Source organism: Cornus florida, unplaced genomic scaffold (assembly GCF_030987335.1).
Source record: "Cornus florida cultivar Cherokee Brave unplaced genomic scaffold, ASM3098733v1 CherokeeBrave_3.0.0_Hap2_Chr08, whole genome shotgun sequence".
NCBI classification, from domain to species: domain Eukaryota; kingdom Viridiplantae; phylum Streptophyta; class Magnoliopsida; order Cornales; family Cornaceae; genus Cornus; species Cornus florida.
Window position 1 is genome coordinate 12,341,218 of NW_026775578.1, and position 16,727 is coordinate 12,357,944.

The 16,727-nt window shown below is 37.8% G+C and overlaps 1 protein-coding gene across 1 annotated transcript; it reads left to right on the forward strand.

The window, feature by feature from the left end:
- Positions 1-312: 312 nt before the first annotated feature.
- On the forward strand, positions 313-762 carry LOC132269732 (uncharacterized). Its single transcript, XM_059770985.1, has one exon. The coding sequence runs from the start codon at positions 313-315 to the stop codon at positions 760-762; it is 450 nt and encodes a 149-aa protein (XP_059626968.1).
- The last annotated feature ends 15,965 nt before the right edge of the window (positions 763-16,727 follow it).

The window sequence follows — 16,727 nt, forward strand, 5'->3', positions numbered from 1 at the left end:
TGGTATAAGCAAATTACTATTAGGTCCCTTGAATCTTAATTTATTGAAATATGGCAAGTTACCATTTTGCCCTTTTCGGACTTTGATAATTAAATTTAATGTGAAATGACCGTTTTACCCTCGGATGATTTTGGGTCGGGTAAGGACCCGTTTAATTATCCGGATCCATGAGGAGCTGGGTCGTTACACATTACTTCATCATTTGCACGGGCATTGGGTTTGGAGGTCAGTCAGTTAGACAGACCGCTTTGTGTTGACACGCCTATCGGAGGTTCAGTTGCTCTTAGTAGAGTTTGTAGGAGTTGTTCCATCATGATTCCCGGACGTGTTCCTGAGTTCGATCTCATCCTTCTCGAGATGACAGGATTTGACATCATTCTTGGGATGGACTGGTTGTCGTCCTTTAGAGTTGTTATTGATTGTTTCAGGAGCAGAGTTTCAGTGTGTACCCCAGATGAGGATTGTTTCTGTTTTGTGGGAGATCGGTGTGATCCTCTCACTCATTCATTCTATGGTGTTAGGAGTCGAGATCGGCAGACGTTCTTCTTGGCCAGCCTTTTCGCCGATGATGACGTTGAGTTTTATGGGGTTGATTATCCAGCGGTGGTGCGCGATTTTTTGGATATGTTTCCGGAGGACTTGACAGAGTTTCCTCCACACCGAGAGGTGGAATTAGCTATTGATTTGATGCCTGGTATCGTGCCAATCTCTATGGAACCATATCGTATGGCACCAATTGAATTAGAAGAATTAAAGAAATAGCTTAATGAATTGAGGATGAAAGGTTTCATCCGACCGAGTGTGTCGCCGTAGGGTGCACCAGTCTTGTTCGCTAAGAAGAAAGATGGTTCTTTGAGGTTGTGCATTGATTACTGAAAGTTGAATCATACCACCATCAAGAACAAATATCATTTGCCAAGGATAAATGATTTATTTGATCAGTTGAGGGGAGCTAATTGTTTTTCGAAGATTGACTTGAGGTCAGGCTATTATCAGTTACGGGTTAGAGAGGAGGATATTCCAAAAATCGCTTTCCGTATGTGGTATGGACATTATGAGTTTCTTGTTATGCCTTTTGGTTTAACTAATGCGCCGACGGCATTCATGGATCTAATGAACCGTGTCTTCCACGATTACTTAGATTAGTTCGTGGTAGTTTTCGTGGATGATATTCTTGTGTATTCACGGACTCGGGAGGAGCACGAGGTCCATTTGAGTACAGTGTTACAGATTCTACAGGAGCACCGTTTGTATGCCAAATATGAAAAGTGTGAGTTTTGGCTACAAGAGGTGAAATTTTTGGGACATGTTATCTCGGAATGTGGGGTTTTAGTTGATCCTTCAAAGATAGAGGCAGTTTTGAATTGGAAGCAACCCAAGAATGTCTTTGAGGTTTAGAGTTTCCTTGGTTTAGTGGGTTATTATCAGAGATTCGTGAAGGATTTTTCCCGTTTGGTAGCTCCTATAACCAGAAGTTTGCATGGAATGAGGCATGTGAGTCATCCTTTCAAGAGTTGAAAATAAGGTTGACAACGGCTCCAGTATTGGTGATACCCGAGCGTGGCTTGGATTATGTGATTTATTGTGACACCTCACATGATGGTTTGGGTGGTGTACTGATGCAGGATGGTAGAGTAGTAGTGGCTTATGGGTATCGACAGTTGAAGACTCATGAGCATAACTACCCTACTCATGACTTGGAGCTAGCGGCAGTCGTGTTTGCCTTGAAGTGTTGGAGACACTATCTATATGATGAGAGATTTGAGGTGTTCTCAGACTATAAGAGTCTCAAGTACCTTTTCTCCCAAAAGGACTTGAACAACAAACAGAGGCGATGGGTTGAGTTTTTGGAAGACTACAACTTTGATTTGCAATATCATCCTGGCAAGGCAAATGTTGTAGCTGATACTTTAAGTCAAAAATCTCGTGGGACTTTGGCTAGTTTAGCCATTCAAAAGTGAAAGATGCTTGAAGATTTGGCCAAAATGGGATAATGATAATGATAATGGCAATGAGTTAGCATTCTTGTTTAGTCTTGTGGCTCAACCCACTCTTGTCAGACGGGTGATTGAGTCATAGAGACAAGATTCAGATTTGGATGCCATTTACACCTTGATCTCCAGTGATGAGACCGTGAAGGATTGGACCTTACATGCAGATAGAGGTCTACGGTTCAGGGGTTTGTTGGTAGTTCCCACAGTTTGTCGTGAAGAAGTCTTACGGGAGTTTCACACTTCTTACTTTGCAGTTCATCCAGGTGGTACCAAAATGTATCACAATCTGAGACGCCAGTATTGGTGGAATGGAATGAAGAAGGACGTTACACAGTTTGTGGCTAAGTGCCTTACCTGCCAGCAGGTGAAGGCCGAGCATCAGAGACCAGCTAGTTTATTATAGCCATTGTCGGTAGTGCAGTGGAAATAGGAGGAGATTGCCATGGATTTTGTGACAAGTCTTCCTAGGTTACGAAGGAGAAATGAAGCTGTATGGGTCATTATTGATAGATTGACCAAGACAGCTCATTTCTTGCCTATTAAGGTAACAGATGATACAGAGGCGCTTGGTATGCTTTATATGAAATAGATTGTAAGATTGCACGGAGTTCCAGTGGCTATTGTTTCAGATAAGGATGCCAAGTTCACCTTGAAATTCTGAGAAGGACTTCAAACAACGTTTGGCTCAGCGTTGCACCTTAGTAAGGCATTCCATCTGCAGACGGATGGCCAGTCAGAGCGTACCATCCAGATCTTAGAGGATATGCTTCAGTCCTATGTACTTGACTTGGGTGGTAGTTGGGAGGATCACCTTCTACTTATTCAGTTTGCCTACAACAACAGTTATCAGGTGAGTTTTCAGATGGCTCCATTTGAGGCATTGTATGGTAGACCTTGTAGGTCTCTTGTCTGTTGGACTGAGGTGGGTAAGACAGCCGCCTTAGGACCCGACATTGTACTCGAGACTACCGAGAAGATTAAGCTGATCAGACAGAGATTGCTTACAGCTCAGAGCTGACAGAAGAGTTATACAGATAGGCGAAGACGACCGCTATCCTTTGAGGTGGGAGACCACGTTTTCTTTGGGTTTCACCACGGAAAGGGTTGATGAGGTTCGAGAAGAGTGGCAAGTTGTCGCCACGATTCATTAAACCTTTTGAGATCTTGGACCGTGTAGGAGAGGTTGCCTACAGACTTGCATTGCCACCACAGATGAACAGGGTTCATAATGTCTTTCATGTATTGATGCTATGGAAGTACAAATCGGATCCATCTCACGTTTTGAGTTGGGTTGAGGTTGACATTGATGAGGATGTTTCCTACGAGGAGGGACCAGTTCAGATCCTTGACACACAGCAGAAGGTGTTGAGGAAAAAAATGATACCGTTGGTAAAGGTTCTTTGGAGGCATCACAGAGTTGAGAAGGCTACTCAGGAGCTCGAATAGGAGGTTCGCTCCAAGTATCTAGAGTTGTTTTCTTCCTCGGGTATGGCTTGATTTCGGGGACGAAATCTTTTAAAGTTCGGGAAAATGTAATGTTTATATATATATAAAGTTAAATAAATATTTATTTACTTACCTGTGGGGCCCGCATGAGTTATAAGTCAATGTAAATGACTTAAGAGTCATTACACAGACCCATTTATTCTTCTCTCTCTCTCTCTCTGCGTCCAGTCTCTCTCGGCAGTTTCTTTTTTTTCTTTCTTTTTGCACTTTCAAGCTTTGATCTAGCCTTACTCTATTGGAATTTGGTAGAACTTTGTGAAGCAAAGTCGGAGAGCTCGTCGAGGCCTTCAATTTGATAGGAGCCAATCACCATTTGGCTAAGCCTAGGGATTCTGAAATTAGGGCTTGGATTTGGGGATTTTGGGGGTTTTCACTTCTATTGAGGTAGGAGTGCTCTAATCCACTAATTCTTGCATTTCTTGTGAATTTTTCCCCTTAATTTGACCTTAAGCATGCTTAATTTTAATTTTTGTGATTATGTTTATTAGAGTTATTTATATTGATGGTGATAAATGTGTGTTCTGTGTTAATTAGGCTTATTAGTATGATGATTTTTAACTTGTAAAGAAGCATGCTTAGTGTTGGATTGTTTTCATGATTTCAATTGCTATGAAAATTTATGATATAAGTATGGAAATAAATTTGTGAATTGTAGATTTAAATTACTAGTAAAATGTGGAATGAGAATATGAGTTGTCTATTTTTAGTAATTTATTAATTTATTTGAAAGAGTATGTGGGAACATTATAGTTGAATTGATAAATTGAAATACAAGCATTCATGCATTCATTGGGAAAGAAAAAAGGGGAAAAATATTTGTTAGAACAAACAAAAATTATTTTGGGAAAAATATTTTCTAAAAGTATTGCGAAAACCGGATGCCTAGGAGGCACCTAATGGTCTGTGATGTTGGTGCAGTCTAGAAGGGAATGTAGTTGAGTTAATTAGGCCGGATGCGACGCCTTGGAGGTGCCTTGTGGTCGTGGATAGTTAACCAACCTTCCTTTCGTGATGCCTTGGAGGTGCTTTTGGTTGGATTACACTAATGGTTTGTGTAACGACCCTAACTGATGCCAAAATTTTAAAAAAAAAAAAAATTTTGCATGACCTCCACTAAAAATCATCCTACATCAACCTGTTTAAAAGCATTTTTAACCTATCCCAACATAATAAACATATAATACATTTCAGCATCCCTTTCAGCCATTCATCATGCCTTAGTTCATTCCGTGGTGGTACAACTACCTACTATATCATCCAGATATCATAATTACAGTCCTAAAATACAGGATTTATATCAAATGTCCATGTCATCATAAAAAATACATTATGCTTAGTTTTACAAAATAGTGAGGCCCAAGTACAAAAACAACAAAATAAGCTCCTAATCCATACTATGTCTGTGGTATAACGTCATCCGCTATTTCTTTCCCGTTTCATGAAAAATGTTAAATATATGGAGTGAGCAAAATTGCTCAGTAAGTAGTGCCTAAGACGCACCTCTTGAAACCCCGTGAATCCAAACAGAGAATAGGACAATAAGAATTTAGGGTCATGCAAAGCCGAAAAAACACAATATCAATTCTAGGTTCAAAGCAAATAAATCTCATGTCATAAATGCAATGTTATGCATGTCATTCCCCATTTTCAGAAAAACGTTATCACTTCATAAACTGTTAATATAACCCGCCCTTTGGTGACTCCGCAGCGACACGAGAAAAGGATTGGCTACTATCCTTGACCTTTGGTACCTCCGTAGTGTCATTTGGGGCCCAGATAGCTCAACCACGCTAGGGCAATCTCCCTAGTTCCCTCTAGGCTATATTAACACATCGGCCCTTTGGTGACTCCGCGGCAACCAGGTTTTTCTCAAAAAACCATTTTATCAAATTCTCCCCAAAATTCTCTTTCAATTTCATTTCAAAACACTTTCCATTTCCTTTCATGCCCAATGCTTATGTGCATATATGGAAATTGAGAGAATTTTTAACACACAATTAACAAATTTTCACATAAATTTCTAACAAATTAATTGGCATGAAAAACTAACACATTAAGCATGTTTTTATTTTATTTTATTTTATTTTATTATTATTATTATTATTTTCATACAATTCAATTAAATACACATTATAATTCAATTAAATACACCTTCTCACATATTTCATATATACAATCAAGTCACTTTAAGGAACAATTATCACAATATAGCATGCTAGAGTACTAATAGGATACTAATTAAGAAAAATTAATTCACAAAGGAACAATTTGTGACATTTCCGTTTTTTCAGCGTTTTTCATTTTTTCAGAATTTTCATTGTCACAGGGGCATTTTTGTCTTTTCATGTTATGTGTACGGGATTGTGGTTGGGTCCATTTGCATTTCATACATTTTAATTTATGTGGATTAAGTGGTGCATTTTTATGTATGTGGTGTAAATTGAAATTAAAAAGAAAAAGGGAAAAGAAAAGAATTAGTGGTGGGACCCACCATTAAAACAAATTGGTTAGAGACCATTTTTGTTCTCTCACACTCTCTCTCCCCGCTACCTCTTCCCTCTCTCTACCTTCACTCCATTTTTCCTTCTTCTTTGCTTCAAATCTTTGAGACTTGATAACTTCTTCAATTCTTGGAATTTTCAAGTGACGTTTGAGGTGAAATGAAGAGCACGACGAGCTCTACGCGCTAGTGTAAGCAATTTCAGCTAATTCTTGTTATTCTTGATCATTTTAAGGGTTTTGCTCAATTTAAGGCAGGGGCTTCCTAATTCACATTATTCATGCACCTTTGTAAGTTATTCTACTTGAATTGTGTTATAGCATGCTTATTGGTGTTAATTGTAGCTTAAAATGTCTTGATTGTATATATGTGAATATGTGAAGACTTGTCTTGATTGTGCTATATGAGAAGCATGCTTATATAATGAGTTTTATGCCTATTGTATTGTCCACATGCTATGAATGGTGTATGAAAGCATGCCCTATTGTATTTTGTGATAATCCATTATTGTTTAAATATTAAAAGTATGAGAACATGCTTACTTGTGTTGTGTCAAATTCCTCATTTTCATAGTATTGAGATCATGAGACATGCATGTACACCATTGGGTTGCATGAAGGGAAGAAATTGTTTTTGAAATGAAAATGGGGAGTTTTGGGAAAGAATATTTTGATGAAAGTGTTTTGGAAAACCCGGTCGCTGCGAAGTCACCAACGGGCCGGTAGGTTAATGAAACCTAGAGGGAACTAGGGAGATTGCCCTAGCGTGGTTGAGCTATCTGGCCCCATAATGATGCTGCGGAATCACCAAAGGTCAGGGACAGTAGCCAATTTTTCTCTCGGCGCTGTGGAGTCACCAAAGGGGGTTACATTAACAGTTTGAAGGCAATGATCCTGATTATGAAAATGGGGAGCAGCATCGGCATGTATTGCAGCCAACGTATGGCTTCCCATACGTCGACCGGTATCTTGGCAGTGGGTTTTTTCCACTGTTCATACCCAAACTAGTCGACGTATGGTATGGATACGTCGACCGGTTTCTGTCTCTTAAGTAGTATGTGTTTAGTTTTCCAAATTGCACTTTGGCACCCAAGTGAGGTTTCACGTAATTATTTTATGACCCAATAAAATGCCATAATTATATTTTTAACCCCCGAAAGGACTATATTGCCCCGAACCTTATTTCATTTACTATGTGATACAAGTTAATGACCGTTGTATCCTTGAGTCTCAATTTATTGAATTATGTTAAATTACCATTTTGCCCTCTTCGGACTTTGATATTTAAATGTAACGTGAAATGACCGTATTATCCTTGGATGTTTTTGGGTCGGGTTAGGACCCATTTAATGATCCGAATCCATAAGGAGCTGGGTCGTTACACAATCATCACAATTTAGCATGCTAGGACACTAATTAAGAACAATTAATTCACAAAGGAACAAGATTGTAGGAATTAGAGACCTTTACCTCTATGTTATGCAAAAACCCCCAATTTGCACCACAAACCCTCAAAATGGGTCAAGATTTTTGGACTCCCTAGGTTGCTCAAAACTGAAATTGCTGGTACACACGTGTAGAGCTCGCCGTGCTCTCCGTTTTGCCGCAAACGGCACTTAAAAAGGCTAAGTATCGAAAGAGAAATCAAGCTTCAAAGTTGTAAAGCAAAAGAAAAAGAAAATGGAAGCTGAGAGGACCAGAGAGATAACTGCGGGATAGAAAGAGAGAATCAGACCAAGAATAGTGGTCTCATGACCACTTAAAATGATAGTGAGTCCCACCACTTTTGAATTTCTTTCTCTTTTTTTTTCTTTTTTTTTTTTTTTTTTCAATTCACACCACACACACACAATTACATATATATATATACATAACACAGACATTACAGTTTGGTTGTTGAAACGGAATTGTTTCGGAAACGGGGAGCGATATTTACATAACATTGCACTTCATGATATTGTGGGAAAATTTTGTGATTTGTTGACATTTGCTAGATTCTTGTTGTTGTGGTTAAGATTTTGTTTTCCTCATGGTATGACACCGTTCCTTTTTGCCCATTCTTTGTGTGAGCTTATGCTCACCCCATTATTTTTTTAACATTTTTTCAGGACACGGAAAAGGGGTGGAGAACGACTATCCACCACAGGTTTAGATGAGCTTGGAGACTCATTTTATTTTATTATCTATTGTATTAGACTCTAGTATTTTGTAAATGTAATATTAACTATTTTGTGAAACTTTAGTTTAGTTAATATAATGTTGTAAGCTGTGGGCTATTTAATTTTATGGACTGTAACTTGATGTAACTAAAGTATACTCCTTGTTTGGATGAGGTGGAGGAAGGAGACATTTCACATGTATGTAATCATCTTAGGAATGTAATATAATATATGTATTGTGCGTTGGGACAGGATAGGTTATTTTTAAGGCCCGGTGAGGCCATTGCTTCTTTTTTTTTTGTATTTCAACGGGTTGTAAAGAGACCCTTTCTGCGGAGGTCATGCCGAAATTTTTATAGATTTTATTATTATCATTTTGGTATCTTTTCGGGTCGTTATAGGTGCACTATAGGAAATTGGAGATCTAGGACACAAAATTTAGGGTTTTTGCATATTTTGAGGTAGGGGTTCCTAATTCCCAATTTCTTGTTCCCTTGTGAATTTTCTTTCAAAATTTGATGTCAAGAATGCTTAACTTGAGTTGATTGCCTTGAAAATGATATTATTGTTGTAGATGAAATCTATGATTTTGTGTATTAATTAAATTGTATGAAAAGTATGCCTAAATGTTAATTTCCATGCCATGGTGTTTATTATCTTGCTAGAAATCGCTATGTCGAAGCATGTTAAATTATGTAATGAAAATTATTTTATTTTCATGGTAATGTCAAAGTATGTGACATGCATGTAACTACCCGAACCCGTGGGTCCGAACCGTTAACCGGGTTCTTACCCTGACCCGATGTTAGCTAGGTTTTACCATCCATTTTCTATGTTCTTAATCATCACATGGGTCAATCCGAAGTCCAAAATACATTAAGGAATAGTCTAACAGGAAAGTTTAAGTGAAGCAGGTGGAAAAAGAGTCAGCCAGCTGATGGCCCATGATCGGCCGACTGACAGTGCAGGGTCGGTCGGCTAACCTACATGGTCGGCCGGTTGATGAGGTTCTGGGAGTTGCATGCTCTTGGGACTTTCACTGTTTTTAACTGTTGGTCGGCTGACCTACATGGTCGGCCGGCTGATGAGGTTCTGGGAGTTGCATGCTCTCGGGACTTTCACTGTTTTTAACTGTCGGTCGGCTGACGATGGGGGTTCGGTCGGCCGACCCTGGGGTTTCGGTCTGCTGATGAGGAGGTTCAGCCGGCCGAAACATGATTTCCTGTGTTTCAACCCACTGGAATGGCTACTGCTTGTATTTTCAACTACCAAACCTATATCGCACCTGAATAGCAGCCTATTCCCAATCCACAGCAATGAACTAGGGCGCTACACAATTAAATGGTCTCAAAAATAAGTCAAAATATAGTTTCCATACCCATTCATCAACTAGTGTTTATATAACCATGATCTCTCTCAAAATGCTAACATAAATTATGGTTTACAATACATTATCATTATATAAAAAGAAACGAATGTACAACACTCTAGCTTTTGAGACTATACAAATAAATGGGCCAAGATACAAAATAAATATCAAATTACAACTTCTAATCTTCTTCAAGCTAGTGGGGGAATGCCATCCACCACTTCCTTTCCGAGTCCTGAAAATTGTTAAATAATAAAGTGAGCATAAAGCTCAGTAGGTAGTGCCTAAGACGCACCTCTTGTAACCCCGTGAATCCAAATAAAGCATAGACCAATAGGGAGCGGGGTTATACTAAACCGGGGAAAATACAATATATATTCTCCAGTTCAAAACACATGAATATCGTGCCATGTATGCAATGTCATGCATGTCGCTCCCCATTTTCAAAAACTATCCATCACTTTCCAAACTGTTAATATAACCCGCCTTTTGGTGACCCCGCAATGATACGATAGAAGGATTGGCTAGTGTCCCTAACCTTTGGTACCCCTGCGGCGTCATTTTGGGCCCAGCTAGCTCAACCATGCTAGGGCAATCTCCCTAGTTCCCTCTAGGCTATATTAACACACCAGCCCTTTAGTAACCCCGTGGCGACCAGATTTTCTAAAAATCTCTTTAACCAAAACATTTTCCCAAAATATCTTTTTCATTTGTTCAAAACCATTTCCCTTCATTCATTCCCCATAATATGCATGCATGTCTCATGTATACATTACTAGGGCATTAAAGAATTTATACAACACAATAAGCATGTTTACAAATAATTCTAGGAAAATTTCCATAAATTTCCATGTATCATTTCTAGTAATCTTGTCAACACAATAGCATAGGGAAATCAATAATTACGCATGCTCTCCGTACAAATTAACAATTACACATAATCATATGTTTCATATACCATATCAAGTCATTTAAGAAACAAGTAATTCAAATTAAATCATGCTTAACAACAATTTAAGTAGAAAGCTCACAAAGGTGCAAGAAAATGTGAATTAGAAACCCCTACCTCAATTCAAGCTAAAAACCCCAATTTGCTTCAAATCCTAGGATTTTAGAGATCCCCCAAATGGTGGCCAAATAAATATTGGCTCCGATCAATTTGTAGGCCTCGTCGTGGGCTTCGATTTGCCGCAAACGGCTTCTAAAAATATCAAATATTGAAAGAGAGATCTAACTTCAAAGTTTGGAAGCAAAAAGAAAAAGAAAAAGTGAAGCCAAGGAAGGGAGAGAGAGGACCAGCAGGAGTGAAAGAGAGAGGGTTGAGAAATGAGATCAAAAATGATCTCTAACCCCTTTTTGTGATAGTGGTGCGTCCCACCCTTTTTAATTTTTTTTCTCTTTTTCTTTTGTCCTCATTTTACACCACATAAATATATATACACACATTTAATTCACAATCCTCTAAATCACATTAAATAAAATAAACATGATGCAATTGGACCCAACAAAATTTCCCATGAGCAACAATTCCGGTAGCGGGTCCCACATAGGACCGTCCGGCCCGAAAAACTGAAAAAATGCGAAAATGGCCAACCTTACATTTCAAAGAGTCCTGGACTCAATGAAATGCCCCAAACAATTTTAGGACACAACCGGTACACTCCACAATGTCCGGCACGAAAAATGTGAAAAGACAAAAATACCCTTGCAGCGACAAAAATTTTTGAAAAAAAAAAATAGCGAAAATCAGAAACATCATAATGCATTCATAACATTGGGCATGGAAAAGAGCAAAATGATTTGATGTGAATGAAAAAGGGATTTTGGGGCAAAGTTTTGATTAAAGTGATTTTATGAAAACCCGGTTGCCGCGGAGTAACCAAAGGGTCATGGTGTTAATATAGCCTAAAGGGAAATAGGGAAATCACCCTAGCGTGGTTGAGCTAGCTGACCCCAAATGACGTTACGGCGTTACCAAGGGTCAGGGATAATAGCCAATCCTTCTCTCATGTCACTGCAGAGTCACCAAATGACGGGTTATATTAACTATTTGAAAAGTGATGAATTTGGATTTTTGACAATGGGGAGCGACATATATGGCACTGCATTTCATGGCATGGCATTACTCACTTTGAATTTGGAATTGATGTTGTATTCTTTCACAGCGAAGCATGACCCCTATCCTTTATCCCTATTCATTATTTGGATTCACGGGGTCACAAGAGGTGTGTCTTAGGCACCACCTACTGAGCAAACTTTGTTCACCCCTTCATATTTAACATTTTTCAGGGCTCGGAAAGGATGTAGTGGATGCCAACCCTTCAAAGGCATAAGGAGGAATAGAAATCCATTTTTGACATCTTTTGTGTATTTACCATTCTTTTGTAAAGCTTCAAATCTTTGTAAAGTATAGGGAATGAAGTGTATCTTGACCAATTAATGATGTCTTTCAATTGTATAATGTCATGCATTGTTGCCGTGAATTTGGAACTTGATCCCATAACAGGTCCGGTATAAGGTTAGCTCATAACTCGCACAGTTAGAAGCCATTCCAGAGAGTTAGGGTGTGACGGGCCTTGTTTCGGCCTTCTAACCCTCACCATCTGTAATGTTTATATATATATATATATATATATATATATATATATATATATATATATATATTAAAGTTAAAAGTTTTTTTTTCAAAAGTTGGTGGGCCTCACCAATAAGTTAAAAGCATAACAAAAGGCCATAAGGCCATTTCGCAGACTTCTTTATTTTCTCTCTCTCTGCTGCGTCTCGGCATCTCCATTTTTTTTTCTTTTTGCAATTTCAAGCTTGGATCTCACTCTCACCAATTGGAATTTGGTAGAACCTTGTGAAGCAAAGTCGGAAAGCTCGTCAAGGCCCTTAATTTGATAAGAGCCAATCATCATTTGGTGCACTCTAGGGAGTTTGAAATTCTAGGGTTCTTGGGCTCAAAATTGGGGGTTTTGCATCTAAGTGAGGTAGGGGTGTTCTAATGCATGAATTCTTATATTTTTGTGAGTTTCTAACTTAAAGTGATGCCTAACATGTTCAATTAGTGCTAATTCTTACAAAGATTTGTTTAGAATAATAAGCATGGAATGTATGTGACTATTTGATAATTGTTTTGAGGTGATTTAGCATGCTTACATGTTTGTATGAAATTGAGTTTATATTTTACATGTTAGTTATGCAAAGTTAATATTAAATGAGAGCTCTATCATGTATTTTATAAATTTGTCTTGTATAGTATGTGTGAAAGTTATATGGTTGGGTTGATAAATTAAAGCACAAGCATTCATGCATTCATTGGGAAAGAGAAGGGAAAAAAAATATTTTTAGAACAAACGAAATTATTTTTGGAAAAATATTTTCTAAAAGTGTTGCGAAAACCGAACGCCTAGGAGGCGCCTAGTGGTCCGTGATGTTAGTGTAGTTTAGAAAGGAATGTAGTTGAGTTAACTAGGCCGGATGCGACGCCTTGGAGGTGCCTTGTGGTCATGGATAGTTAACCAACCTTTCTTTCGTGACGCCATGGAGGTGCCTTGGGTCGGATTACATTAACGGTTTAATTGTTGAAACGGAATTGTTTCGGAAACGGGGAGTGGCATAGGCATGACATTGCACTTCATGGTACATGTGGGAAATTTGTGATTGGATGTTATTTATACTATGTTTGTCGTTGTGATTGAGATTATGTTTTCCCCATGGTATGACCCCGTCCCTTTTTATCCATTCTTTGTGTGGGATTCACGGGGATATAAGAAGTGTGTCTTAGACACTTCCTACTAAGCTTATGCTCACCCCATTATTTTTTAACATTTTTTAGGACACAGAAAAGAGGTGGCGGACGACGATCCACCACTGGTTTAGACTAGCTTGGAGATCTATTTTATTTTGCTATCTTTTGTATTAGAACTTTAATATATATTTTGTAAATGTAATCTTAAATATTTTGTGAAACTTTAGTTTAGTTGATATAATGTTGTAAGCTATGGACTTTATAATTTTAGCTACAATTATGGACTGTAACTTGATGTAACGGATGTGTCCCTTGTTTGGATGAGATAGAGGAACGAGACTTTTGTATGTATGTAACCATTTTGGGAATGTAGTATAATATCTGAATTGTGCGTTGGGACAGGATAAGTTAGATTTAAGGCCCAGTGAGGCCATTGCATTTATTTTTGTATTTCAACAGGTGGTTAAGGGACATTTTATGCGGAGGTCATGCCGAAATTTTTATAGATTTTTATTATTATTTTGGTATCTTTTCGGGTCGTTACACCACTAGCCGACCAAACCCCCTTCACCAGCCGACCGACAGGCCAAATTTGGAAAGTCCCGAGAGCAACCATTTTCACAATCGTTTCGGCCAGCCGACCACGTAGGTCAGCTGACCGAAACTGTCTTGTCAACCAACCAACCAAGGGCCACCAGCCGGCTGACCCTTCCCTTCTGACCTTTCCTTGACCTTTGTTATAGTAGTGCATATAAATTGTGTTCCCGAAGTATTTTGGACCCTGGACTGACTTGTGGGGCATGTCTTGACGTAAGGAAAGATGGTGTTGTCCTTAGTTAACCTTAGATTCGGTTAAGGACCCGGTTAACGGTTCGGACCTCTGGGTTCGGGTCGTTACAAATTTATTTTATTTATTTATTTATTTATATTTTTTGGGTGTCACTAAAACTGAATTTTTTTTAATTCTAGGTAACTTGGTTTCTAGAAAAGTCAGATCAAGTTCAGATTCCCCGAGGTCAGTGCATGGTCTAATTCTTTTACAGATTTTATTTAATCGACTAATAATATGAAAATGAAGATTTCAAATGTTCTGGTTTTGATGCAATGTTTCCTTAGCTTCATTATAATAATATGGTCAGAGCAAAGGGTGATATATATGTGATTGGAGGATGAGGAAGATGAAAATATTGTTCATTTTCTTGCCAATAAGTGGTAGTTGAGGAAGATGTAGTTCTTTACCGGACATGAGATGGATTTGGTCTGAGATGATACTGGGTCCACTTTTAATATATTCCAAACTCAAATAAAAATAAATGCAATTTGTGGTTGGAGGTGGAATATCTTGAACAGGTCTTCAAGATTTTCCGAACACTACAAACATGACTAAAAGATTCCTTGACATTTTCAGACTATGATGTTGAAACATGGCTTGTTGAATTGTTATATCTGACTTCTTTCTGCAATATTTTAATCATACTCTGTTTTTATATTGCTATTGTATTATTATATGTAATTTTGTTTCATGTTCCTTTAAATCCATAGTAGAGAATGTGCCTTCTCAGAAACTGGTCAGTTGTCATCATAACCAGTGAGAAAAATAGACTGGGAATATCAAATCCTGAAATGGTCCAATTCCATTACTTGTGGAGACAACTACAGTTTTTTTTTTTTTTTTGAGAACCCATTCTAGAAGATGGATTTTCCTTCATAAGTTATATAAGCCACTAAATTTTTTTCATTAGACATTAGATTTAATTCTTAATATGTAATTTATTGGAATGAATTATAGTTTTTTATTTGTATTTATAGTCTTACTTGATCTCATATGCATAAAGTTGATTATTTCTGGATATTCAGACTTCAGCTGGTTATTGTATTATCCAATGCAAGTCTTGTCTATGTGGAATGCTAGGAGGAAAAAAATAGAGACAAACCGAACCTTTGAGTTGTACTCGAACAATATATATATATATATATATATATATATATACTCGAACTCTAGTTCTCACGCAAACCAGTTTTCGCATTCTCAGCTGGTTATAGTCAAACTAAAGGCTTGTAGAGATGCGGTTTAGAAAAGTTAATTGCATCAGAACTACCCTTTCTATATCTGATTATTCTTTTACTGGAAACATAGTATAATTTTCATGTTAATTTATATGCATCAATGGTACAATTTCATCGGAATTTTAATGTTTAAAATTCTCTGAAGCTGCAAAAACAGTTTATTATCAATATACATTTATGTAGAAAACTAGAAATACATGTAGCTAAATATACAGAACAGTCTTATACCAATGGAGGAAATGAACATTGGCTAGACTTTATTAACTACTAGAAAAACCTTCTACACTAAATCCAGAAAACAGCCGAATGAAAATATAGGATTCATGTAGCCGATCCCAAGTAATTGGGAAAAGGATTGGTGGTGGTGGTTGTTGTTGTGGTACTAAATACAGAAAACCATTTCTATATCTGCAGTCGTCAATTGGCTTGGAGTATCCTTCCCTGGTTTTCTTCCTCAACCACTGTAAATTGGTAGTACAAAATAATGTTAGGGGACGAACTATCAAATCTTTAAATAAGAGGAAAAATAATTTCCCAGTGAGCCATAAATATAGAATCGATAGCAGAATCCAGAGAAGTGCAGTTGAATAGTTGTCAAAGTGAATACTATTAGAGAGAGAAATATCCATAATTGTTGAGGGTGAAGATGATACAGTCATGACTATACAATGGATTTCAAATTCCTTTATTAGTTTGGCCATGATTGCATCTATTCATCATTTCTAGTTTTTTATCTTCACCCCACCAATATTAACAATCAAAATTTTACAATGAGTAAAACTAAGAGAACAACTTAATTACCTTCATTTGCATTGGTAGAAACAGGAATGGGCGATGATGAATTTGCAGTCTTAATTGTTGATTGAGTGTATTCCCCTGAATGAAGCAATGAGGTCATAGCCTCTCTCACTTTCTCCACCACACCAGCATTTCTGGGAGTTTTCTGTAGGCCTATTGCCTCAGTTATGACCTGCGAAAGTGCCCTCTCATCTTCCCCTGGCTCAAGCTTATGCATAAAATACTCCTTCAACGGAACACCTTTATCCCATGTTACATACAAAAGTAAAGTGGCAAATATATATACATCAATTCAGTTTAAATGGATTGCTACATAAACCAATTCCCCTTAACCTAAGCGTGCTATTTCCCCATGTTGCATGGTCTAAGATATAAAATACAAAGGGTTTGAGATTTTCATTTTGACATATACATAGGAAGCTCATGCTGAAACTTTAGCCGTATAATTGACCAATCTTGGCAACATTGCATCCATCCCAGAGAAGTGGCTTGTTGTAGAACAGATTTTGTTACTACAGCTTTTGAGTCGTATGAAAAAGTAATAAGCTGCTTCTTATATGAGAGTTTCTCTTCAATATGAAATG